Below are 27806 nucleotides of genomic sequence, written 5' to 3'. Positions count from 1 at the left end.
ACACAATGCTAAAGCATTAATCCAGTCCAGGTGGATTATTTCATTATTTGTGTGGCAGATTCTTTGTTTATGTGGTTAAAATCCAATAATGTGCTAATTACCAGAAATGCAAATGAGTGTTTCTGCTCAAACAGCATGACCCTGCTTACATTTCCATAGTCAATTCACACCCGGCGCCTTGTGGACATGTGACATTTGGAAATGCCATAGAAATGACAGCACAAAATGTTCTAAGGTCCCGACGGTGTCCCCAAAGAAGAAAAAACATACTTTATTTCCATATGGATATACTTTGTATGACTACCTGCAGTTTTCCAGAGCAAAGAAGAATATTTTTGAACGTATCCAGCCAATTAGTGTCGAAAGCCTTTGTTTCAGTTTCTTTTTCTTTCATTTCATCACCTCTTTTGAACGTTATGTCTATCTTTATGTCTCAGCGTAATATTATAATTTCAAAAGATTAGTGTTATTCTGACCTGAGTGTGGAAACAAAGGAATTTCTTTAATGATGCAGTTTCAGAGAAAAGGTGTCCTCACATGAAGGCGTTTGCATTTCAAAGATAGTCGGTTTAATGTGTGGATGCTCACCCTAAGATAAATGCAGCTTTGAGGTTTACACTACCAACAATGTCACACCAGGTCATAAGAACAACTAAAACCAGCAAATTACACTAATATACTTATAAAAACAGGATTTTTCTCTCGAATTTTTTTAACCCTAAATTGTTTCAGAGGCCGACTGTACAATGCCGTAGTGGTTAGCACTTTTGCTTCACAGTGAGAAGGTGCTGGTTCGAAGACCGAGACAGCTGAAGAGCAGCTGCTAACTGCTAACTGCTAGCTCTGTGCTTTGATATGCTAGGTTTTTTTTCTCACCACCAAAAGTTAAGAAATTACCTACTGTGGTAATAAAAAATATCCGATCTCTTAAGAGCTTAAGAATATATAAAAATAATCTTAAAAAAAAACCAAACCAAAAAAAAAAAATTTAAAACAAAAAAACTAATAAATGGTTCTAATGATATCAGCTAGTCATGAACATTCATTCTCTGCTTTTGGGATACAGAGACAGTAACTTTGGTTCAGCGTATGGCAGATTGTGTGATATCCTGGCATATGGTGCACGAAAGAACATTTTTTTGTCATAGATCAGTGACAAGCCTCCTTCCAAATATCTGACCTGTCTGCTTCACTCTACAAAAGGACATTTTATGGATATGTGGACCCCGTATCTCCGCTTTACCAACTGTACCACATCCGCCATTCTAAATGGTGTCATTATTGAGAAAGGGATTTTTTTGGGGCCTTTTCCACAGTTTGAGATTGACTTATAATTTTTATTTTAGAAATGCACTTGAGTCTTTTCTTAGGGGAAGTTCAGGCTCCAAAAGTTTCAGAATAAGACTCATTTCCTCTTTCTTCTGTTGAGGATCTTTTAACCTTCGCCTTCTGTGCATTATGGGACTCAAACAACTGTTTAAATTTGACTTTTAAGATAAATTTAAGATAAAAACTCCCAGAAATAAAAAGCAGGATATTGATTCTAAAGTGTTGATCTCAGAGTATGTGCGACTTTTTTGATCTTCTACTTTTGGTCTGGTTAGTTAATAAATCCTGGATCTGGATAATGAAGACAAAGAAGACTCGACGTTTTACCTAAACCATCTTAGAGCTCAGAGCTACTTTGAGCCTCTGGACTTGAACCATCATGGAGAACATGTAGTAGTAGCTGGTCGGTCCTCGAGGCCCCTGGGATACCCCACCTGAGGAACAAATGTGTGAGTTTGAAGGACCTGTGATGATCATTTGCTCACCCATCTTGCCATATTTGGGACCAGATGCTTCCGTGGTGAGATTTACCACTCCCCTTCTGTCTCCAGGGTTTCTTGACCTTTCTGACCTCTTACCTGACCTTTGTGTGGGCGTGACTCTGACAAAACACGAGTCAACAAGTATCTTTTTACAGAACTCTGAAGCAGCAGCAGAAATGAAGTAAAACACTTTTGAACATTATTGAATATTGACTCATTTTCTGATTTGGAATAAACAAACTTTAACTTACGATTCTTTTGTACTTCCTTTGCCATTTTTCTATAGAACATCTACTCTAAAAACATTAAGAATCATATATTTCTGGAAAAAAAAATGTAAAAAAGATGAACATTTTCTACATTGGAGAAACTCCAAAGACGTCCGGGTGGAGCTGAGCGGCTCACCATCCTCCACCTGCAGAGACTCCACCCACGTCTGCGTGGGACTCAGGTGAGCAGGGACTACAGCATCACACCTCCTCTGGAGGGGCAGGGAGCATTCAGCTGGGGGAGGGGGACGCCCTGAGGAGAACAAATCCATCAGGAGGGCTCTGATGCTGGATGTGGAACATTCTGGCCGATGTAAATTTGGAGGAAGAGCGCCCTCTGCTGGGAAAGGAGGAAAACTGAGGAAAGAAAAACATTAAAGTTTTGGATTAACATCAAAAACTTTCTAATGTTTAGTAGCTGAGCTTTTAAGTTATGAAAGTGGAAAGAGAATTTATGAAAAAGGCTGCATTGGAGATTTAATCAACTATAAATTGATTTTTTTTTTTAATTTTGGCCAAATATCATATTGATAGGTGTAAATATACAAATGACAAACCTTTGACCATTTTTGTTTGTGGAATTAAAAAGTATGAGGAATCTATTGAAAAATGAGAATTTCATGCTTTAAAAGACTGAAACATAGTTATAAATTATGATTTTCACAAATGGTGATAGCCCCCCCCCCCCTCCCCCCCAGAATTTTAAGTTTGTGATTAATAGAAGACTGTATTTTTTTCTCTTTTTTTGCTTTCTTTTTCTAAATTTCATGTTGAAATATGCATTTTTAGCAATTAATTCAAATGAAGAAATTTTGGAACACCTGGTTTTGCCAATATTACAAAGATTTTGGCATCCAGCGTAAAACCCACCTGTGTGAAGCAGTGAAGCTGATTGATGACGTCTGAATGGATAAGCCAAAAGATTACTGATGTGTATAAATGTGTAAACTTAAAATTGAATTGAAAAATTGAAAAAAAAAAATCTGAGTAGAATCAATTCAGGGTCTTATAAATGTAATACTCTCTGGAAATTATAACCGATAACAGCCCTACTATTGATTGAAATTAAGAACTATATCGACTGAAACTCTCCTCAGACCCTAAAGCTATCCACACATTCAATACTTAGAGATGTTTGGACTTGTAGATCTACGCTTTAATGTTTTTCTACATTGTTTATCACTGGCTAGTTTGCACCTTTTTTGTAGGAAAACCTGAGTAAAACTGACTTTTACAATAAAGTTTTTAAGAAAAAAAAACTTCAATGAATGCAAAAACTGTCAACAAACAGCAGTTTTATTATGATGTCGTTTGTTACATGAAACAAAAAAGTGATTCTAGAAAACAAAAATGCTTTGAAAAACATTCATATGCTCACTTTACTGCGTTTGAATGTTTGTGACACCACCTGGCATTTGTCCCCCTCAGTGTACCGTTGGTCGACTTTTTTGTATGCAAAATTTCTAATAAAAAAGAAGAAGAAAAAAGAAACACTGACCGGAGGAGAGTTTTGTTGTTGAGATGTTGTTTTCAAGTTCGCCACTAGAGGGCGCTGCCGTGTTTTAGAGATATTTTCGATATAAAATTAAAAATATAAGTTTTAAAGCAGCAAACACAATATTTGAAGAAGAGTTTGGTGTTTTTAGCCACGAGACGAGCGGTAAACCACGGATTCTATTTTGTAGAAGGTAAAATGGGCTTGTTTATTACTGTGGATATTTTCTGTTTACTTAACAAGTTAAGCTACTTTTTTTTTTGTTTGTTTTAGAAATTTCTTACAGTTAATTCTCTATGTTTTTAATACATTATAAGTAATACTGTAATAAGAGGCTATGACATATTTACTAAACGCAGATACTACAGGCTAGCTACTGGTTAGTATCCACAGACTTTGGCACAAATATTGACTCATAAACGCTATTTCCGGTTTACTTCTTGGTTTTGGTTTATTGTAATTGTATTATTTATTTAATTCTACAGTGCCGTGAAAAGTATTTGCCCCCTTCCTGGTTTCAGTTTTTTTTTTTTTTTGGTTATGAATCACACAAATGTCTCAAATCATCAAACCAGTTTTAATATTGCTTAGAGACAACCCATAAATACAAAATGCAGGTTCAAAATTATTCTTTTATTTACCAAGAGGGGAAAAAATGAACAATCCTATTTTGCTTTGTGTGAAAAAGTAATTGACCCACCTTGTTAAATCACAAAATAACTGACTAATCCCAAAGTTAGGACAGATGAGGTCAATTTCACAAGCCAAACCCTCACCTGATTACCGCCATACTTGTTCATTCAAGAATATATAGAATATATATATATATATATACATATATATATATATATATATATATATGTGTGTGTGTGTGTGTGTGTGTGTGTGAGTGTATCTTGTATATATTTAAATCTTTTTTCCGAGTTCAGTTTCACTGTTTTAAAGTTCCCAGGTCACATATTTTTAGTAATTTGAACGGTTTAACGCCTACATCCATTTTTTTTACTGTCTCTCACCAATCAAGTAGAGACAAACATATAGGATTGTTTAAATTATCTCCTGTCTTTCTAAGAAGACATAACCGTCTGTTCAGACTCAACACCCACGTAAACCAGAAAAAGCCGTTTATCCGGACATGACAGTTTTTGGGCATACCTCAGATGTAACTCTGTAACTCTGAATGTAACACTTATAGACAATTACTTCAGATGACATAAGCCTTGCTTTGCTACATCTAACTTCTGCCACTGTGCATACTCATAGTCGCTGGATAAGATTAAGTCACTGGATTACTCCCTTTTGCCGACATGTTTGAGGTACTGCATTGTAGTATCGGCTCAGTGAATCAATTGTCCCAACCCTAATACACTACATGTGTCAAGAGCTGCAAGCAGACGGCTTCACAAAAACAGTTCCTCTGATGTTTGCTGAAGGATCGCACAGCTAATCCTGGTGCAAACATTTGCCTCCATGTTCCGCGTCAAGGCCCGACACCGACCACATGCTAACCAAACACGAAAAAGTCACTATTTACTCGAATGTAGAACAGAAAGTGAGCCACCTCACATTTTTCTTATCTTTTTTACACAAATTTACAATAAACCATCATCTGACCTTTACGAGCTCTGAGTACATCCTGAAACCAAAAGCGCAAGCTGCAGCAAATGTGAACTCACCGTGAGTAAACCATGAGGTCCACAGAAGAAGTATTCTTGGTCAGCAATAGAAATCACAGCTCCACACTTGAATTGCTTGAAAGCAGAAAAAAAGAGTGCAAGTGTCATGTCAGAGGTCACTCTATTACCCAATGGAGTGACTTTGAAAAGTGGAACATAAACACAGGATTACTCTGAAACACACAGTTCTGTGTAGTAGGAGGTTTTAGGCTAAATGTTGACCCCAATATTTGAAACTAATAAGAAGTTAGAATGTTACCATCACTCTCTGATGTGTACAATTGTTTACCCTGTGTGTGAACACTGTTAATTAACCTCATCAACCTGAAAAAAAAAATTGAGGAAAGCAAGTTATCATCACTTTGGGCAGGAGTCTGCAACCTGAGTCAAATGCAGCCCCTTTTCCCCTCATTTGTACCTCTTTGACTTAGAAGAAAAAGAACGACTTTTCTTTAGTTAATTAAGTTTTGTCACTTATTTATTTATTTTTTTTTTAGAAAAAAAGGATATGTGAAAGACTTCCATCCCTTTCAGGGTCAACGGAGCTACTGTTGGGCAAAGGTGGGGTACAACCTGGACAGGTCACCAATGTGATGCAGGGCCCCAATCACACATTCATGCACACACCTAAAAGGACAACTTCGATTGACCAGAGAAAACCCGCGCACGAACAAGGAGAACATGCAAACTGCACAGAAAGGTCCCAACCGGGATCTGGATCAAAGCCTTCTTGGCGCAAACCACTGCGCCACGTGCATCCCTATGAAAAACTTGTCTCGCATTTTTAATTCAAGTAAAACTGCTGCAGTAGGAGGACATTATTCGACACAGATATGATTATATAGAAAAATGCAACACTACTAAAATTCAATTATTGTAAACAATTAAAAGGTTAATTTTTAGAATTAAAAGACACAACAAAATGAATAATGAATAATTTACAAAACAATATGAGACTTTGCTGGACCAAATTACTCTTTTTGCATTAAAGGTTGCAGAACCCTGGCATAAAGTACTTTAACACCAATTAGAATGATACGTTTGTTTGTTTTTTACCTGTCAAAAAAACAGAAAATGAATCTGTGTATCGCTTATTGCTGCCTGGTAATCATTGTCTGGAAGTGTTGTTAACTCAGCTGTCTTGGAGTCATATTGACAGATTTTGCTACATCTTTTTTTTTTTAAAGCTCTTTTCATGACTTTACTTGTGTAAAGTACCAAACTTGTGGCAAAATAACCCATTTAATTGATAGATTTTAGGCATATAACTTTATATAAAATAGATATTGCATAGATATTTCTCCACATGTTTTGATTTAATATTCTTGGTTATGGAGGAATTCAGAAATGACTGATAATGATGTTCTATGCAACTTTGATGCATTTAAAAGAAATGATGTGAAATGCTAAAGGCTCCACGGTCGTTTTTACTTCTAGAAATGTCCATCGTCTTCCACTTTATCTTTAACTTTGTCAGTGAAGGCTATTAATATATTGTTGACTGGCTGAAGAGGGAAAACACACAGAAGGCGCACACATGACACACAGCGGGCTGTTTTGCAACCCTCCGCCCTTCTTCCTCTCTCCGATAGCGGTTTAATTTGACGGGGCCTTTCCTCCCTCAGCTCTCACTGGAACCACAGGCCAAACAGAGGCTCGCGACAAGCCCCGACAAGTCAGCCAAAGTTAACTTCAGCGCGTAGGTACAAGTGGATAATATCAAATGTGATTATCATGCCGCTGAGTGAGAGGATCAAAACATCACGTGAAAGGACTTTGTCGGGTTGCAGCCACACTCCACAAGAAAAATGTTGTGCACCGTAATCCGAAGAATTAGGCTTTAAATCTTTGGTTTTCATCCGCATATTAGAGATTGGATTACAGAGTCACACCGGAAAGCAAACTGGAGTTCTCTTATAGAAGTTAAGCTCATTAATTTTCACCTTAGTTCAAAATCTAGCTCAAGGAAGCTGAAATTTCATCATCAAATTTGGCTTCTTTATTCAGAGAGTTTCTGAGACTTCCTCATTGATGGTGCTGACCCAAACAGATCGTTCAACAACACCATCAAAGGAAAAGTGACATATCTTTTCAAAAATTAAGTCAAAACATTTTTAAAAATTGCAATAAATAATGCAGGAAAAAGAATTCTACAGAGAACGTAGAAGACAAAAAGGAAAAAAGAAACAGTGGAACAAATCAATAAAGCCTTATGTTCTCTTCCCTTGCTCCTGTTGATTACACACTCCCCCTCTTTTTGGACTTTCTTCGGTAGTTTCTGCTGCTCCAGCTGCTGACATACAACTTTTTGTCTAAGTCGGGCCCAAATACTGACAATCTGGCCAGGAGAGGAACGGGGAAGAATGTGCAGGACAAAGACATTTCAGCTGGGCTGTCTGAAAGCTGTAGCCTGGTTAGAAGAGGAAACTCCAGCAAAAGCAAATGCAACTCTCCAGTCAGGGCGCTAAGATAATAGTGTGAGGAATGTCACCTGCTAGAAATAGGAACTTTTGAACTATGTGGGTATTTGATCCACGTTCAAGAACGTGCTAAATGCAGGTTCTTGAACGTTAGATCATGATATGCACATGGTGGGCTTTTTCTTTTGCCGTTCTACTTTGTTATATGAAAGATTTAGTGTGATATGATTCAAGATGGCCACTAAATGCAATTATTCCTTTCTTCTACTCTTTTGTGAATTAAAAGGGACATCACGCCATCCATATGTCACATAATCGGAGCCCCTGATTGGTCAAAGTTTGACCTGGTTCAACTTGTAGCACATCTTCAATGGCTACGCATTTTGCACTTACAGCCCAAAAACGGTTGTAGAAACTTGTGTTGCTATGGATAAAAGCAGGTGTTTTGAATGTGGAAGCCTGAAATGCACGTTTACAGGTGAGTTTTACACATCAGGCATTGTTGAACGCTCATCATGTCTAAGTGTGAGCGAGCCAGAGTGCTTGCAGGGGAAGAAGAGACTTCTGCACGCCTATTTCAATAGCTGTGTCATCAGTCTAAGCCTTTTCAAGCATTTGGTTTTCTGATCCAATGGGATTTGCATTAAGAAATACTCAGAAACACAGATTTGATTTTAAATTTTTATGTCCTCTACTATGAGAATGATGCTACAAGAAGATGTAGGCTCTTGTATTCACATTTAGCTTGAAATGTGGAAGTTTTGTAAATTTTGCTTCAGACTTCATTCTTTCACAGCTTTTTTGACATATGAAAGACTTGGTGTCATAGAATTCCATGTATTTTGTACCTAGAGGTGGTAGAAACTTGTGTAGAAATACATGAATGTGAGTATTTGAATGTGGAACCCTGAGACACGTATCTATGCTTGTTCACATAGTCTTTTCATTGGAAATGGTTGCAGTATGACCATAGCTTCAGATTGTAGTTTATATATTACCTGTGCTGTGTGGTATTATACTTTCCAAAAGTTGATTATTTCCTCTGTAAATAAAGAACTTGTCTTATTTGCATGTCCAAAGTTTTTTCTGTGTTCTTATGCTATTTTGCATCAAAGTCTGCAGAATTATTTATTTTTGCTGCTGTTACAGTTAAGTTTTGCACAAAAGCACGACTCCTGCTTTAACACGGTGACAAACACTGTCTTTGAATCTGCAACACTTCCTAATTAATTTGGTGTCTAAATTTGTCTTCTCGCTCCTCCTTTCTTTCCAGCGTTCATTTGTTTTTGCAGCATGAGCCCACTGTTCCTCTTGTCTGTTTTTCTTTTGGGTTTTTTTGAGACCTGAGACACAGTGACCCACTTCCAGTTCCTTCCTCTCTCTGAAGTTGACTGTGTAAATGTTAAAGTGAAGTGTTTCTGTTTTTGCAGCAGATCATCCCTTCTCCTGCAGATTTTTTTTTCTTTTTTTTAACATTTTTGCAACTTACGATGCACCCACCCCAAGTCTCTGTGCTCCATCTGCAGCAGAGCGTCCTGTTTAAGAACTGAAGTGGATGAGGAACTTGGCCACAAGTCAATACCAGGGGACCCCCGTACCCCCTTTCTGCATGCAAGGAATGCCCCGCTAAATGCACACAAGCCTCGATGCAAAAGCAAACTAATTTAGATCCAAACAAAGGAACTTTAGTGAAGTTTGACAGACAGTTGAGATTTGACAAAGAAAGGCAAAAAAGCAGGATTTTCCAAGTGGAACAAGTTCATTCAGGGCTGCTGAAAACTGATGGTCAGGATGTTTTATGAATTCCTCCCTCCCCCTTTTTTTCCTCATTTTGCTCTGCACAGCTGCATGTTAAAATGTGGAAACATTTGAAAGCACCAAAGTTCGGCTATCTGACATGGTGTGTCATTAAACATCTATCAATCCATCGGAGCACGAAACAAAGAAAATATTTTTTTTTTCCTTCTTCTTCTTCTTTTCCTTATCTTTTTTACCCACGCTGGCTCAGCCTTCTTTCTCCTTCTTGTTTTTCTCCTTTCTGCCTTCCCCCCATGGCTGAGTCTGGCAGGGCCACGGGTTCAAAGACGTGCGAGCAGCAGAATGTAGGTCAGCCATCGGTGCTGAGTTACCGATTAGAAACAGCTGTGTTTGCGGGCCACTCTCTCTGTCTGCTGGATCTCTCTGCCATTGCAGAGCCGTGCAGAGCAAAAATGTCACCGTAGGAACGCTCCCTGCTCTGAAACTTTCTCATTCTCGTGCTGAAAGATGAAGGAAAAACAAAGAGTCTGGACAACCTTTTTTTTTTTTTTTTTTTGCTGACACACATTTTGTTGTTTGTCTTCTCTGAAGTGCATGTTTCCTTTAAATGTCGCTTTTTCACTTCCTTTATGAAAAAGAAAAAAAACATCCATGGGAGCTCATTGCACTTCTTTTCCTGCAACGGCGTGGCGTTTCTGCAGCTCTGCCCATTGTTTTTAGCTGAAATTTGCTCAGCTGCAGAATGTGTTTCCCTCCTGCTGCTCTGGACAATAGCCCATGTGTCGCCCTGCCGAAGCAGCTCACAGATGCGTCAAAAACAGCAGCATCTATGCAGGCTTATGTAGGAAAACGCAGGCTGGACATGCTCCTCTTCTCATGAGAAACAAACAAACCACATAAAGAGCAGAGCGTCAGCAGAGCAGCGGTGACTCTCTGCACTCCAGACGGCTTCAACCATCCTCCCTCCACTGCCAGCTCAGCAGCGGATATGAGGCAAACCCTGCAGCTGTGGGTCAAAATGCCCAAAGGCCAAAATAATTCACACAGACACCTAAACATACACTCACAGAGACCGTGTACTCACAATGCAAGTATGCACAAACAAGGGCTCACACGCCACAGCTCACACAAAAAACACCAGTTGCACTGAACGCATGACCTTGAGGGATGGTGGTAATCACCGTGGCGTGTTGTCTCTGACATTTGTCCACGCCACACCCTTTGATCACTTGTGAGCCAGCTGATGAAAAGCTTGAGCAAGGCATTTCAGCAGCACAAGCTTTAGCACACACACGCAAGCGCACACAGCTGATTAGTGGTTAGGCACGTGCATTTATGAAGCCCGCACATGGAAAAAATGGTAAAAAAGCTAGAAAAAAAGGTTCCAGTTTAATATCTAGTTTTCAAACTTGTTACTAATCGTGGAAGCACTTTTTTTGGAAAATAAAATTCGTGTTTATGCCAGTCTTGACAGTGTTATTTTTAAACTAAGAGCATTCAAGGTCAGTTTTGAATAATTTAGAATTTATAGGCTGTAAAACATGCAACTTTTCTTATAAGTATCAGAATGAAAACAGATTTTTAACAATGATGAACATTGTATGTAGTTTTGTGTTTTCCCCTCTGTAAAGTCAGTGACTTGGGACATAATCAAGACCACTGTTATCTCAAAACTGACAAACATTAAAGATTTCTGAGAGAGAGATCTTAAAGACCCACTCCAATGAAAATGTTTTTTGTGTGTTTTTAACATGTTCTTGTACCCTTTTTCTCATAGATGACCAATAATTTCTGATTAAAAAAGAGTTTTCTGAGTATTTCTTAATTCAATTCAGGAGCAGATGAAAACCAGATGCTTGAAAATGCTCAGACTAATGATGCAGCTACTGAAATGGGCGTGCCAAAGACTCCCCTCCCCCTGCATGCACCCTAGTCCGCTCTCGCTGAGAAATGATGAACCTTCGACACTTGTGCTGTAGCGAAATTCAATCCATTATCAAAACTCTACGATTGGTTTTGGTCGAATATTGCTCGTCGTTATTTTTGCACCGCTAATGTTAGCTTGAGGCTATAATCTCTATGAGGCTATGAGTGTGCAAACAAAGCTCCCGCGCCGGGGAGGGGGCGGAGTTACTCTGAGCCAACAGTCCCACCCACAACCCAGAATTGTATATTTTTTTATCAGCTGTGCATAAAATATGTCTTAAAAAATGACTTTTTGATTTGGCTTAAATAAACATAATAAAAAAATCACTGGGAACCATTTAAACATGTATTCCAGCAGCTGGATGCACAGAAATGCAATAACACAGTCATGCAAGGTCTACAGATTATTAGCACTTGGAAAAAATGACATGCAAAAAAAAAAAAAATCCAAGAGTGAGCCAAAATGAGTGCTGACAAATATTTGTTTTATTGAAGTTCCTCCTCATCTTTTGATCTATTTTCAAAGCATTTCCATCTGTCTTTAAATTAAACTTATGCAGATTTTAGCCAAAATGAAAAAAAAAAACTGTCGTTTTCTAGGACATGGTTTCTGAAAAGCGACAGAGATTCATTAGAAATTCACCTCTAAGCTGTGGGCGGAACCACTGGCACAAATCAACCCCGCCCCCTTTCCCCTCCTTGGTGCTGAGAGCTCGGATCAGAGAGTTTACGGCCTGCCCAGGTCATTTTCTACAAAAATGTTCTTTTTCAAACACAATTTGTTTGTGTCTGCTCCTAATTCAGGGCAATTCCAATAAAGAAAAACTCAGAAATGTAATTTTTAGCTTAATTTACTTAATATATGTCCTCCATCATGAGAAAAATGCCACAGTAACATGTTAAAATCACCCAAAACACAGTTTTCATCGGAGTGGGTCTTTAAGAGATAGTACCTAGAGGTGGGTGGTCTGTCATCGTTCGTCTCCAGTTGCCTGCATGAAAAGATCTGCTCGGTTTGCAGATTTTTTTGGGAGCTTGTTTGTTGTTTGAAACCTGCGGATCGAATGGGTTTAACTTCTCCAGCTGCCATGGCCATGATTATGTTTGTTTTATTTAAGCCTATCTGAGCTCACATACACACAAACCAATGTCTAAAACCGCTCTGGTGTTTTCTTGACACACTGCAGCTGTGGAGCTTTTTACGTGTGGCGTCTGTTTCTGAGTTTCTCCCCATAGGTGGGATTTTGGTACCACCGACCTGACTGTTGCAAATGTTGGATACAACATAAACAAATATAAAGTGCCAGTGTTTATTTGTCCCATCTGTTTTGCAGGCTTTTTATTTCATATAGGAAAGAAGCAGCACTCCATTCACAGTTTGACTTTACTTGAGGTTCCATGGAGGATACACAAAGTTTTGTGGCACAAGAGCATGCAACAGTTGCAGTGCTGCTGCACAAAAGGAACAAGAGGAACTGGAGGGCCCAAAAGTCTGCACACAGACAGTTATCCAGGCTCTGACACTTGTGCTACCAAGAGGCAGGATCACAAGGCTGCAACAATGAAGGATGTTGTTAGGCTTTGAACACAGCATAACCCTCTCAGGTTTAGGAGATGTGTCAGGGGCGCACTGCTGAGGTAAGCATGACTGTATTATTTAAATGGACCCGACCGTCACCACATACAAGCAAGAATAAAGTGTTGCCAAATGGCACAGAAAGAATGACCAAAAAACAGTATTTTAAAGAAACAAAAAAAAGTCCAGCCAACATTTTGAGCAAACATTTTTCTCCAAATTTAGGGCAGAATTTTCAGCTTTATGTTGAACACATAAACGCTTCATTCCGCGTTATATTAAGGTCCTAACAGCCACAGTGAGTGTCCTTCCGTGCTGTGTGCCATGATTATTTATGGAAGCACTGCAGGGCGAAGAGCTAGCTCAAGGCTGATTCTGCTAACAGATGAGCGTGTGGCTAAAATATCAATAAAAGATTCAATAGAAAGATTCAGGAATGACAGCTTAAAGGTTGAAGGAACTTATGAGTCAGAGTTGGTGTGAGTCAAAAGCTGACCATTTCAGAACTGTCATACCTTCATTATGCGGGGCGATATTTCACCATTTTTTGCAATGAAAAAACAAACAAAAAAAAGTTTTAGGGAGAGGGAATGTAGCACCAGGTGGGAACACGTCAAACCACGTGTCAGGAAACATGTTTTCCCTTCAACAGTTCCCTGCTATGTTAGCTGGCGTGTCACTAATTATGAAACACAGGATGCTTCAGCAACGGAGTTGTGATAGAACATGACCAGTACCTCAACTGACTGAAGCAGTTTGTGTCAGAGTCAACCGCTCAAACCACGCCGTGTGTTGCAGCCGGATGGAAAGTTTTTTGAGCAGCAAGTGTGAGGCCATGGTTTAATGAGTCAGCTGTATCTTTTCATCATCGTCACGGGATTCGGCGAGTCAAGTAAGCATAAGGAGATGGCGATGACCAATCAGAGCACACCCCTACTGAAGCACTCTGACCCTTGTACAGTGTGAGCATAAATACTTAGGATCTTAGCATGGGAAGCTGCTTTTATTTCTTTTCTCGTCTTTCATCTGCTTTAATGGTCTCGTAATTACTTGGCGCGAGTTGTATTTTTGGAATTCAGCTGACAGAAAAAGCTAAATATTTCTGTGCACTCTTGGCCCCTTTTTGCAGTCAGACGGCTGTAGAACCAACATTTGTGACATGTGACAGCGACGCCAACACACTCAGAAAATCTGTGTGCTAAGGTTTAAGTCATAACCAACAAATGAAGATTTAAAATACTTCAATCTATGTGTAAAAATTTAATTTTTGACACAAAACTGAGAATTTTTAAAAGATATTCTAATTTTCTGAGTTGTTAGGATCAGGACATAAAAGACCCACTCCAATGAAAATCACGTTTTGGGTGTTTTTAACATATTCTTGTAGCATTTTTCTGATGATGGGGGACATTTATGAAGAAAATTAGGCTAAAAATTGCATTTCTGAGTATTTAAATTGTGAATCAGATGCAGACGAAAAATGCAGTTTGAAAAACATCTTATTTGTGGTGTAGAAAATACGCTGGGCAAACCACAGGCTCCCTCCTCTAAGCTTTCAGCAACGGGAAAGGGAAGGGGGGCGGGGTTACTTTGTGCCAATGGTCCCACCGACAACTCAGAGGCGGATTTCTAATGAACACTCAGGTTCAAACACAGGATTTTTTGATTTTCGCTACAACTTTCAAAATAAATCATCAGCAGTTTTCTCTCAACCACTTTGAGAGAACAAGAAAAAAGAACATGAGGTTGAGGTAAACGTTGCAGCAATTTAAGACGGCTAAAAGTGTCTGAGGTTTTGTCGCACACCTAACGAAATAGAGAAAGTTGAGAAACAGTTTTTGGCTCAGCTGTTATCACGGACAAAAATGAGAGAAACACAATCCTTGCGTGACATATGCAGACAAATACTTCTGTACAGCTTATATTTTTCAATATAAATTCTCCTTTATTTTCATATTTTCTAGTAATGGCAATCCTGGTCTGAGCACAACTGTGGCCTGTGTGTGGAGCCATAAGATGGAAGGATGGATAGATGGAGAGAAGAGACTGTGCTCATTTGGCTGTAAAGGCCAGAGGCAAGGTGCAGTGTGAGGCCTGAGCCTCTGTGATCAGAGAGCATGCAGATGATAAGTCTATAAATAGAAACTGGGACAAAGGCTTTTCCCTTTTGAATAAGGCAGAAGGATCATTGGAATTTTTATTATTATTTTTGATTGATGAGAACGCAAAAGGTTGACCTGTCAAAAATCTCTAAAGAAGGTTCAAAAGCCGTTTTGATCATGCCACATTTTAAAAAGGCTCAAATGTCACCTTTGCAGACGAGCTGTTTTATCTTTTTGAATAATTTGGGGGAAAATTTTCAATTTAAATGGCATATTGTAGCTTTCCAACTCTTCATTAAAAGGGAAAAATAACCAATTTATTTACTACCTCAGTACTCCGACTAGGAACATTTGCAAACGCTAAAAAAACCACAACTTAAGTCTTAAAAATCCACGCCAATAAGATAGGAAACAGAACTTGTAAAACAGAAGTGACAACATTCTCAAGATGATGAATGCTTGCTTACATTGAGGATCCTTGGAGGGTCGAGATCAGCTTACTTGCTGGGCTTTGCTTTAGTGCGCTGGCCTCCTGGTAGGTCAAACAAATGTTAAACCTGAAGAGACATACACCTTCTGTGACTCTTCAGACCAGCTGGAGTCAGAACGTAGTTTTAGACAGAATTTGACATTTTAAAGTCATCACATATTTTTGCTTTATAGTAATAAAATATTTTATGACAGTTATTTGATCAAAAATAGGACAAAATAGATCTTAGCTGTTGTGGAACACGTGCATATATATTACTTGTGTGATATGACTGTGTGACTCCCACTATGACTGTGTACTGGTTACACAATTTCAAAAAATGATTTTATGTTAAATTCTAAACGAACATGCATATTTGTTATCTTGTTTACTGTTTTCCTACTGACCTCCTCAAACACATAATCAAGTTGATCTAAATGTGAAGACATTGGTTGAAATTACCACCTAACTGTAGTCTTTAAATTTGCAGTTTGTATTAGATTTATAACTTTGCAAACCCGTCTTTAAATTAAGCTGAAATGATGGAAAATACAGGGGGAAGGTGCTGGATATGCGCAGATTAAGCTATAAACAGCTTCCCTCGCAGCTGAATGTGGTTTCTGCATGGCTTGAGCTTGGTAAGCCAGATACAAGAACATCAAAACGCAGCAGCACTCTGGGTATTCACGACTGGAATTTTGATCTACAGTTTTTTTTAAAGCATTCCCAGTAGTATTTTCATTATGATCATGTCAGTTTTAGTCAAAATAAAAAAATGTGTCATTTTCTTGGACAGTTTCTGCAGAGCGACGGGAACTTCACTTCTGAGTAGTGGGTGCATGGGACCGTTGGCATGGAGCAACCCCGCCCCCTTTCCCATAGCCGAGAGTTCTCTATTTACATGTACTCCCACTACCTTACGGCCCCTCACACCCCTAACCTTAGTAGTGCAACAACTATGGTGAGCAATATTGGAGCTATCCAGCCGTACAGTTTCGAGTCAGACGAGGAAAACTATGAATCTAGTCATCTACAAGTGGATGCATCAGAATGGAGCAGAGCAAGGAGCTTGTGGCCCACCCAGTGTATTTTCCAAACCACGAATAATTTTTTTTTTTCAAATGGCATTTCTTTGTCTGCTTCTGATTCACAGGAATTTGAATAAAGAATTACTTATAAACTGAATTTTAAGCGTCTTTGTGGTCAGTAAATCCACCTTTGGATTAATGCAAGTTTTTGTAAATGTTTTTGAGCAACATCAATAGTATTCCATAGTGGCACTCTTGTACAACTGTGCTCGGATTGTATTGCCTCAAATGTTGCGGTGTAAGGCGCCTAAAATTACAGGACTCATAAAGAGCTCCTGTGAAACATGCTGTATAACAACTGAATCAAACAGTGCCTGCTGTGGTGTTTCTTGGTGGACTTTTTACTCATCACTCTCAAAGTTACTTCCTCGTGTGACACATTTGAGATTTATTAAGAATAGGGTCACGTATTTTTAAGAACTAACATCTTGCCATGCTTGGCAAACCACATCTGTCCTCCTACCTTGACACATTCATTACTTTTCCACAACTTCAGCAACTCTGACGCTTCGATCGTGCTTACTGGGCATTTGATGTGAGGCTTTCTTTTAATAAAATTACATTGAATGACTGTTTTGTAAGCGAGGGAGTGCACTCTATTCACGTGGCCTTTAGTCACCTGAGTCACAAATCATGCTTGCAGACTTTAGTCAACAGATACAAAAATAGACATGAAACCAAGCTTAGTTAGCAAAAGAGAGTTTTTTTTCTCTCCTTATTTCATTCTTTGTTTGGAGAGCTGAGGTTACACAAGAGCAAAAACATTTTTAAAAAGACAAGATAAATTCCACACATTTGAATGGGATAATGCCAAACACACAACATTTTGCAGATTTAAATCCAAAGATGTATCAAACATATATGATTTATTATTTCTGTTTAGTCTTAAATCATAAAATCACCTCGATAATCAGAATACAATGACATCCAGGTCTCTTCATGCTTTAACTTTTGCATTTGATCAATAAAAAAAATAAATAAAAAAAACTCCCAGCAGGCATTTAACGTCCTTTAAAAGTAGAATGTAATGATCAAACGTATGTAAACGTAAACATCCATAATGTTTTTAGTTTCTTCAATTTGTCTGGTTTTCTACAAAAAATGAAAAAGAAACAAAAATACTTTAATGATGGTTAAAAGCAATACCTTACAGCAGGAATAGGCAACTCCAGGCCTCGAGGGTCGCATTCCTGCATTTATTTTCAACATACCCTGATCTGGCGTGTTCAAATTGGCTGGACACACCAGAACCAGGTAATCAGTCATGAGTAAGGCTTGGATATCTGGAAATCATGCAGACAAATCGGCCCTCAAGGCCTGGAGTTGCCTATCCCTGCCCTATAGAGTCGTGTAAAGAACAAAACAAAACTCAAAATGACCATTTTCAGACACTCTTTTTTCTTTTTCTCTCTTTTTTTGGCCTCTTGATTTGATTTTAATTGTAATCTTTTTGAATTCCTTTGATTCTGCTCTTCGTTTTCCTGTTTTGTCCTTCTCTCTACACTTTCAGAAGCAAAGAAACAATTTTGAAATAGTCTCTCTGCTAGCTAACTCATGGAGTATTTCATTTCTGCAGCTTTACAAGGGAGGATGAAACACTTTCACATAAGTACATTCCATCTCAGCCTTTTTACTATGCCATGCTAAACAACAAAAATGCATACTTTTACAAGTATTTTTACAGCTCTAAACGTCCTTTTTTAAATTCTCACTTTCAAAACTTTTTGATGGTCTAATATTTCACTCACAAATTGCATCTTTTCTGATTTATTTAGAATACAAAATACTTTTGGACGTAATGTTCTATGAGTCATGTCTGTACCACAATCTGCAAAACAAAACCTGTAACTGTGGTTGTGTTATTTCCACTACGAACATCTTCAAGACAAACATTTGAAAGAAGAAACATCTTTGTGCTACAAATTGATGTGTATGTTTTTATCATAATAGTAAAACGTGATACATGTTCTTATATTTATTTGTGATAACTTTGCAAACTTTCTACACAGAACTTTCAGGATGACTTGGATAGGAAATTAGGAAGAAAAAAAAGAGGAACAGAGACCATTTCTGTCCCCAACAAACTCATACTAAGAACATATGAAATATTTTGACTGAATCAATTCAGTTTTCTTGATATTTTTAATGGAAAGGCGTACTTGGGGAGGATCCAGCTTGGCATCCAAAGAAACACCCAACTTCAGCAACGAAACAGGCTCTAACCAATCAAACCTCTCTCTTCTGAGCGTTCGCCCAATCAGCTTCGAGAGAGGTGGGCCGCTTTGGCTGTTGCTAGGGCATGCCTCTTATGGCTTCAGCCAATCAGATCGCACCAAGGAGGTGTAGACCGATTCATTGGTCTAGGCACACCCAGGAGACGACGGAATACTTTTTTTATTGGGCGGAGGTACTATCACTCACTTCCCTGAGTTAGGTGCTGTTGTTAGTGTAGTTTGGAGTCATCTCGACTCAGAAGTGAACATAGCAGGGCGCTTACACCGCTCTAACAGAGTTTTTACACGGTCATTACACCATTTTATGAACTGTACATTAGTGTAAATAGACTATTTTTATTTTTATATAAAGACAACAAGAAGATGGAACTTAACTCTCTTTTAATTCTACTGGAGGCTGCAGAGTACTTGGAAAGAAGAGACAGAGGTATTTCAGGCGATTATTTTTGTGAATGGAAGATGACAGTAACAGCTAGCTTAAGTTTGTGTTTGATGTTACGTTTTGACGTGCCCTGCCATAGTGCAGGTATGATGTCACTTCAGGCTCAGTGGGACACTAATCGGGCGATGGGTGCAAACTGTATCCCCACAGCAGCTTCCAAATTTTATTTAGCATATGCCACACGACAGTTATTATAATTATTTTCTACGAGTTGCTCAAAGATTATTCGATTTGTTGTCGAATTAGGTCAAATTAGTAAACAAAAATGCCTTGGTATCAATATTTAGCCTGCCTAACAGATCTAACCGAGCATGTAGCTTATCCTCCAGTGTATTGTAATCCAATAATGATCGATCACGTTTTTTATATCTCTTAAAGTGACATAAAGCTGATGCATTTGTCTTTTAATGCCTTATTAATTGCGTTTTCCTGCTCTTGCAAGCTGTAGCATTTATGTTTGCTTTGTGTGCCAACAGAGGCAGAGCACGGTTATGCCTCTGTTTTACCCTACACCAACGACTTTTCTCGAAAGAAAACGAAAGTCTCTACAATGTCCAGAAAAACTCAAAACAATAGGTAAGTATTTTAGAAAAAAAAAAAAAAATCGGGCTTTTATTTTTTTAACTTGCCGGTTTCCGGCCGCCAGGCTTCACCGTGTATTTTTTTTCTCACGGAGCTGGGCCTGGCTCTGGTGTTTTGGTCTGTCCAATAAACAGTGCCACGCGTACACTGTCAACTCTGCAGCCTCTGCTCTGTCTCTTTCACTCTCACCTTTTTACCACCCCCACCCATCTAAGAGGAGGAAGAGAAATAACACAACACTTGACACGGGCTTAACCTTCTGTTTATGCAGCCCATCTGATCTGCTGCCTCCATCAAAAGCTTCAAAATACTCTTTTTTTCTCCTCTTCATGTGGTGTTTGTGTTTAGTTTGATGTGTTTGACGAAAGTCACATAATGCCGGGTCCTTTGGTCAGAAACCGCAGCCCCGCTCATATGAATTAACATTTGGTATTAAACAGTCTCTTTTTTTTTGCACTGAACTATTGCTCCTGCAGGAAAAAAAAAACTTGACACCTCCCATTATTGCTGCTGCAAGAAATCCTCTGGAGTAGCATTACAATACTGTGAGTTTCAGTTTCGGTTCGGCCTCATTTTGTTTTGAGAACAGCTGCATAGCTGGTTAAAGGTCATTTAAACACCACCAGGTTAATATTTAACTCCAAAATAATAATAAAAAAGGGGGAAAAACAGGTGTAGCTGCAGATTACCATAAAGCAACACAATAATTCAATCTTTTCAGCTCAAACAATGTTGTTTTTATTATTAGGTGTGAACATTTAACACTAAAAATGCTTTTATTTTGACAAACAGAAAGCAGCGCCATCTATAATTTAAGACACAGCATCAACTCAGTTGTTTACTTGATAATCAGTCATTTTTTAAAAACGCTAATTGCGCATAATGTGCATCAATTAAGCAAAAAAAAAAAAAAAATCCCTTCCATGTGTGCGTCAGTGGACCCTTCTGCTCATTATCAATGTGATTTACAGTAAACAGGCTGCTTGACATGACTTGCATGATATGACAAAACGGTCGTCAGCAACACCAGAATGTCGGGCATTAGGCAAGAATAAAAAAGGGCTAATTCTGTCCAGCAATGATTCATTGTTACCGCCGTTAGGAAATATCTGCTGGAGCGAGCGTTATGTCACCACACACACTTTTAAATGTGTAGTTTTGTGAAATCAAAGGAAATATTTTTAGTCTCTAATAGGGCACGGATCCCTACACGCTCCTTTGATTCCTTTTCTGACACGGAAACACGCTGGTTTATGCATGTGGATGTGAAGGGTAAGGGTGTGTTTGTGCCTGACACACATACACAGTGCAACAAACAAGCCCACTGGACTTTAGGCCGGCTTCCTCCTTCAAGTTCTTCGTATTGGCCTAAGTACAAATACACCAGCAGTCCTTTTTTTAGGCTTTGCCAAAATGCTTAGGGTTTGCTTCGGGTTTTGACTTTTGAGGCTCGACTCTCGCTTGATGAATTTGTCTTGCACAGTGCTTTGTAACAATGTAATAATCGTGTTCTATGTTTGTGCATAGAGAAAAAAGAAGCCCTCATGGGGTTTCCTTGGTTACTCGTAGGCTTTTGTGAAATCAGAAATGCTTCTAAAAAAAGGCCTGGAATTTTATTGGCCAGTGATGCCTCGCTTCAATTCTGTCACAGAAGATACTGATATTAGAGTATAAATAGCACGGATAAAAAAGAGAAACCCCTTCTGCGGCCTTGACTTTAAGGACAGGCTTCTGATGCGGCACATCACACAAAAAGAGGAGAAATTTGACATTAACGTCATTTTGCATATGGGACACTCAGCTTTTACATAACATGTAAAGGATTTGCTGTCCTTTCAGGTTTGCCTGGTGTCCCTCCCTCATAGTGGTTTCCTGTTCATACCCTATGCTTTGACTGAGATGTTTCCCCAATTTGGGCTTGTTTGAAAGGCATAACTTCCGTCATGTCGGACTCTTTGTCTGCCTTTGTAGAAAGGCACCAATCTGACACCCATTGATTCTTCTTAGGAAGATTTCTGTGCAGACGCTCTGTTATCACAGGCTCAACTGTGACGGACAGTGTGCACGGACAGTGCCCAGGGCCTCCACCCCCCCTAGCACAGCTGTGGGAACCACTGCTTGGCCAGCACAAGGAGCTCTCAAATAGAGAAAAAGTCTGAAAAGGCCTGTTGTCCGTCTGGCTCTTTGTTGTTGCTGTTTTTGTTTTTAGCCTCTGCGGTATCCATGACGGGTGTCGTGAAGGGAGAGGCTGTTTCTCATACGGACTGCAGGGCCCTCCCAGCTGCGTGTCATAATAGGGGCTCTCCCCGGAATAGCCCACATGCCGAGGAATTCTGCAGCGTCTCAGCCTCCAGACGTCTGAGTTTGTTTTTGTTTCCCTGTCCACGCTGCTGTTCAGCAGGCATGCAGCAACGGCTGCAGAAGATGCATGTTGTTTGCCTGATTTTGGGGCAGATAGGGAACGGAGCTTTGCCCATCTCAGACCCTTTTTCGGCCCTCTATTGCTGGATTGTTAAAACACGAAAATGCACATTTATTTAGAAAATTGTACTCTAAAAATGTAAATATATGACGTAAACACAGTTTTAAAAAATATGGTATTTTCCGCGCCATAAGGTACACCTAAAAGCCTTAATTTTGTCCAAAAAAACAGCAGTGCGCCTTATAATCCAAAGTACCTTATATATTGGTTAATTCTCCTGCAAAAAAGGTTGGGTGTTGTTGTGAAAATGCTAATGCAGCTAATGTGTAGCGATGTTGGACTGTTTTTTTACATGGTACTATCAAGGTTGGGAATTAGCATAGTCGCAAAAACGATTGTTTTATTGGAATCAGTCTGTTTGTTTTAGCGATATTGGACTGTTTTTTTTGGGAGTAGAAAGAAAGGTTGAGAGTAAAAGGTACCGTGAAAACGTTAATGTGGCTAATGTGTAGCGGTGTTGGACTGCTTTTTTAATGTGTTACTAACAAGCTTAGGAGTTAGCCTAGTTGTAGTAATGTTTATTTTTTGCGATATTGGTCGGTTTGCTTTAGCCGTATTGGTGTTTTTTTTGTTTTTTTTTTTTGAGTTAGCATAGTCACACAGTAGCATTTGTGTTAGTGGTATTGGTAAACAACATTGGGAGTTATGGGTACTGTGAAAATGCTAACGTTTCTATTGTAGCTAACATGTAGCGGGCTACAAACAAGTTCCAGAGTTACTATTACCTTCAGCAAACGTCATCTCCTGTCATCAAAGAGCACCGACTTTTGTCATAGACTTGTTATGACCATCATAGTTCCAAGCTGTTGTCCTGACTGGGGATTATTTGTGCATTAGTGTAAGACAGTTTGAGAGGGGGCCTAATTGTTTCCAATCACCCTGAGCTCCGTTGTTAGCTCGCTGACTTTTAAGCTCCTGGAAACTTCTTTGATGTCTTGGCCTCTACGATGCTTGTGATTTTGAACCATTTACAGACAAGTCTCTAAGACCTGTGGATCGAGTCCAGCCTTTTATGTTTTATCTTCATCAGAACCAACAACTCAGAAATGTTTTTAATGAGTCTATCTTCATTCAAAGGTCTAAAAGACACACAAAAGACAAAAGGGAAAGACAGCATTTTCCACTATTTTTTCTTTGATCTTTTCTTTTGTTGCATCACACATTTATTTTAAATATATGTAAATATATTTTTTAAGAACTGCAACTGCTTTACTAACATGTATCTTTCCTTGTTTCAGATCGTCACACAATGAGCTGGAGAAACACAGGTGAGTCCATATTTAACCATTAACGTTTCATGTTCGGTTGATGTGCGTCTTTGAGCTCCGACTCACTAGCTGAAGTAGTCACGGATAATTAGGGTTTTTATTTTAAAGGCACTTCAGAGATTGAAGGTCATCTTCAAAGAGCCAGAGACGTATAATTCCAACGGTGCTTAATCGTGTCAGAAATTAGATACGGAGATGATGTCCAAGGGTTTCACATTTAATACAACTGTTGCCATTTTTACTACTTTTTCCTTGCAATGCCTGCTGAAAATGACACCTCACTTTTCTCGTCCCATCAGGCACCTCAAATAGGAGCTTTTTCTTGCTCTCTCTTAGTTTTATAATAGATGTTAGGCTTTCATCAGCACGGAGACCGACTTCACAGATTCAGATGGTTTCCTCATGGGACAGAAAACCCCTCTGTGTGTTTGTGTGTGTTTAGTCAGAGCTGCCTTGCAAAGAAAAAAAAAAAAAGAAGCATTTAGGCAGCGCTTGTGAGAAACTTCCTTTAATTGGTGTTTTCGGAAACAGCTGATGTGACTATCAGCATGTGAGCAGAGCGCTGAAATAGGCATGTTTAGTCTGCTCGTGTGACACGCTGTCACTCACGTTGAGGCTCGGGGTTGGCTCGTCGCATGTCTCGGGAGTGAGTAAGAGCGTGTGGCGCCCAGAGAAACAAGTAAGGACATATCCCCCCCCACCTCCTCCTGACTAGAGAGGCAGAGATGCAGGCCAGGGATGATTACACTTACATATGTTGAGCCATAGCAGTTAACTCCCATCTAGTGATGGGTGTGGTCGATTACCAATGAAATGACGTCCACTCAACCTGACAAATGCCAGGAAAACCTTCCAAATTATGTTAACTCACTTCCTATTTCATCATTAACCATTTCTGTAAGAGTGTGTCTTCTCCTCTTACCAAAGACATTAATTACAAGTCATGATGTTTCCCTCAACTAAATATTTAAGTGGAAAAAAACTTGAAAAAATTCGTTTCTGATGATAGACGATGAACTGAATTGTTGTGACTCCTTCAAGGTGAGTCAACCTCTGTCTGAACCTGTTGCCCTAAATTACATGGTTCAGAGCGTACCTGTTGAGAACAGGAACATTCTGAACCACACGTCCACTCAAATGCATGCTCAGTTTGTGGGATTATAGATGTCCCTCATTTAATGTGGGAGTTACGTCCCAAAAATAACCAGTAATAGGCAAAATCAGCAAAATACACCACCAATTTTTTAAATTTACAAATATAGATGTTTAAGGCTGTAAAACCCCTCACCACATACTTTGTGAACTTAAGTTAGATAGATATTATTATTTCAAACACACAAAGTTCAAATTTTCGTAGAAAAGACAAGTATTTTGGAATGAAATCACAGATCTGATCGCGATTGAAGATATATGTAAATTTGACAAGCTGAAGGCATTCTGTACAGAAGAGACAAGATGAAGGATATCAACTGACAGCCAATCTGGACGTAGAACACAATGTGCCGTTAAAAAAAAAAAAAAAAACTTGTAAAATGGAACAGCAAAACTGCGAAAGGATCCGTATATACCAACGTTCTTAGATGTACTACTTTGGTCACTTGTTTTATAATTTGGCTCTTATGTGAGCTATGAGAAGAAAACAAATCCAAACCTTTTTTTCTGTCTTGGTTCAGCGCTCTTGCATTCTTTGTGTAGCCTTATGAGCTAACTTTCGTAGGGTTAGGTACTTTCTAAACCAGCGGAATTTAGCAAATAGTTGTGACAGCCACATACTTCTACATACATGTTTGTCCTGTTCGAGATGTTAGAGATGCCCAGTTGTTTTTCAGCATTGCATGATTGACGTCAGGTTGTTCTTTATAAATGGCCATCTGCATTCTGCGGTGGCGTTAAAGGCCATATTACAAACATTCCTGGGAACATGAGTCAAACTGCGGGTGTGTATCAGAGACAAAGGGTCCACCTTGAACTGTGATCTTCTTAAGATTGAATGATCAAAGAGTAAACAGGTACGCAAACAACGTGTTAGTGACGACAAAATTGGTTCTAAAAAAATCACGCCGGACTAATTCTAGCTGGTTTAACAGGGGTTAGTTAGGCATTCTTAAATGTTAGCCATACTACCAAACTTTCAACTCTCCGGACACTTCTAGTGTCTACAGTGTACTTGTCGTGAGCATTCTGTAGATATCTAGAATGATATAGATGCAGAAAAGTCCCTAGACACCTTAGTCACGCATAAAACCAAAAGCTTTCCAGTGGGCCTGTTTTACCAGTTTACCAAATGCGTGACCAGTTGAAGCCTCAGCCCTGTTTAATCTCCAGCAATCCGAGTGTTGCCGCTGAAATCTCTGCCTCCTTCACGCCTTCAGACATCAGTCCAGGGAGGTGCTGCTGTTTTGGTCCTGACTCACTGTCTTTGTTTGGTCACATGTCTTGTTTTTCTTTGCACCACAGAGCCATCCCTTGTGCTGTAGTTTGTTCACATGGCAGACGAGGTGACTGATGAATGTCTGGTTTAAATGCTGGAAGGCTTGAAGTCAATAGTAGGACAGAGTGAGCTTGCCGCAACAATTACATTTGCAGTTCCAATGCCAAATTACCTTTTTGTTTTTTTGCTCACACTCAGATTCCCAGCTTGTTTTTGTGGAAATATTATTTAATTTCATCGCTAAAGCCTCATTCCAGCTTTGGTCAAACTGAAACCAATATAGCTAATAATTTTTGTAATGTGTATGTATTCATTTTAAGTATTCATGACGAGTATTTAGTTGCCAAAACTTCCCATAACTTGCCCCTCATGACTTAAGTGTTGCTCCAATATGATTTTCTGCAACTAATTGATGAATCAACCAGTCAAAGGTACTAGAACAGTTGTCAAAAGAAATGATAAAATATTTAAAATGACCTTTAGTCTTCTGGATGCTCTCTGATCCTGTGCAAGCAAGGTGTTCCTCACTTCCGCCTCGGCAGACATCCGCACCGCTCCCTGTTATATTTGTGCACCCATTATCAAAATAAGTCATCTGTTTTGGTGGGTCCGGGGGCTCTCGCAGGGTCATTTGCCGAGACACTTTCTTGTTATCTGCAGCAGCACGAGGGCAGCTGTGACAGCTGTGTCTGCAGTTGCACCGGTGCAGGCGGAATGCAGCAAAGCATTGGCACTGATGACATTTGTGAAACCAATTGCGGCTGTGCGGTTGGTCTCCGCTGGCATTTCTTCCTTCCTTTTTCTGACTCGAGCTGCTCTCGATCAGCCTCGCGACGAGTCGCGCCGCCGCAGAATTTCCTTTTTCTTAAGCGGGGTGGAGAAGAAAAAAAAATCGCTTTCTTCTTCTCCACACACTTCCACCTGTTTACAGGAAATCGGAATCCACTTGTGAACATGTGCTGCTTCTTTGGTCCGAAAGAAGGATTTGCCTCCATTTTTCTTCCCCCATAGTGACCCATTTTATCAATATCAATAATAATAAAGTTGGCTAAAAATACACTCCTATGACTTGCTACCCTTCTGGAGACAAAGAGCTATAAGAACTGCTGATCTTCTAAAGTTTCCCATACTTTATGGACGTCGGTACAAGCAGACCATTTGTCATGGTCTATTCTTCTTGCTAATTAAATTTACTCCCCTTGTGTCATCTTCTCTCAGCTTTGATGAATGACTTATTTGTCTTCTGAGGAGCTCTTTTTCCCTGGAGGGACGCTCAGCAGCGGCCTGCCAAGCTGTTTAAGTTATGCAAGTGTTTCTATGGAGGGGAGGCCCGTCTACTGCCTTGTTGCTTTACCTCGTACTCTCTCTAGAGACAACATCTGTTTTTTTTTCTGAGTTTTTTTTTTTGCTTCTTCTTCTTCTTCCCCTCTCCCTGGCTCTCCTTTTGGCCCACAAAAGTGTCTGAGTCAGCAGAACCCTGAGAAAAAATAGCAGGAGGAAAGCTAGCCTCAGACATTTGTCACGCTTTGCTGCAAAATAAAACCTCTGCACGCCCTTTTTCCTCTTCATCTGGACTATCCGTCCATTTTATCGTATAATTTGTCGCAGAATATAACTTGCAAAACCGTTTTTTAGTTCCTGTTAAGCCATAGTTCTTTTAGTAGAAATCACATATCTTATTTAAAGGCTATAATGTCACTTTTGCTTCTGTGATAGTTTGTTTGAAAAGTTTGGAACATTTCGTCACTTCCCCCAAGTTCGTTTTTTTTTTTTTTTT

At 39.3% G+C, this 27806-nt stretch overlaps 1 protein-coding gene and 1 long non-coding RNA gene across 2 annotated transcripts in view; one reads left to right on the top strand and one right to left on the bottom strand.

Annotated features, from left to right (window-relative positions):
• Positions 1-490: 490 nt before the first annotated feature.
• On the bottom strand, positions 491-15586 carry LOC118598883. Its single transcript, XR_004948097.1, has 3 exons — positions 15501-15586; positions 5252-5326; positions 491-2437 (listed from the first exon to the last, which is right to left on the bottom strand). It is a non-coding gene; the product is annotated as an uncharacterized LOC118598883 (long non-coding RNA).
• A 3060-nt stretch (positions 15587-18646) lies between these two features.
• The window catches only part of mxd4 (MAX dimerization protein 4), a gene marked incomplete at its 3' end in the record, with an annotated part of 20800 nt that continues 11640 nt past the window's right edge, over positions 18647-27806 (top strand). Inside the window, 3 exon segments of the mRNA XM_024289747.2 lie at positions 18647-19251; positions 19743-19842; positions 23569-23598. Coding sequence (XP_024145515.1) covers positions 19188-19251; positions 19743-19842; positions 23569-23598 — 194 coding nt within the window.

This window comes from Oryzias melastigma, linkage group LG1 (genome assembly GCF_002922805.2).
Source record: "Oryzias melastigma strain HK-1 linkage group LG1, ASM292280v2, whole genome shotgun sequence".
In the NCBI taxonomy this organism is placed as follows: Eukaryota; Metazoa; Chordata; class Actinopteri; order Beloniformes; family Adrianichthyidae; genus Oryzias; species Oryzias melastigma.
The sequence above is the reverse complement of the archived record's forward strand: the minus strand, read 5'-3'. Positions and strand labels throughout refer to the sequence as shown.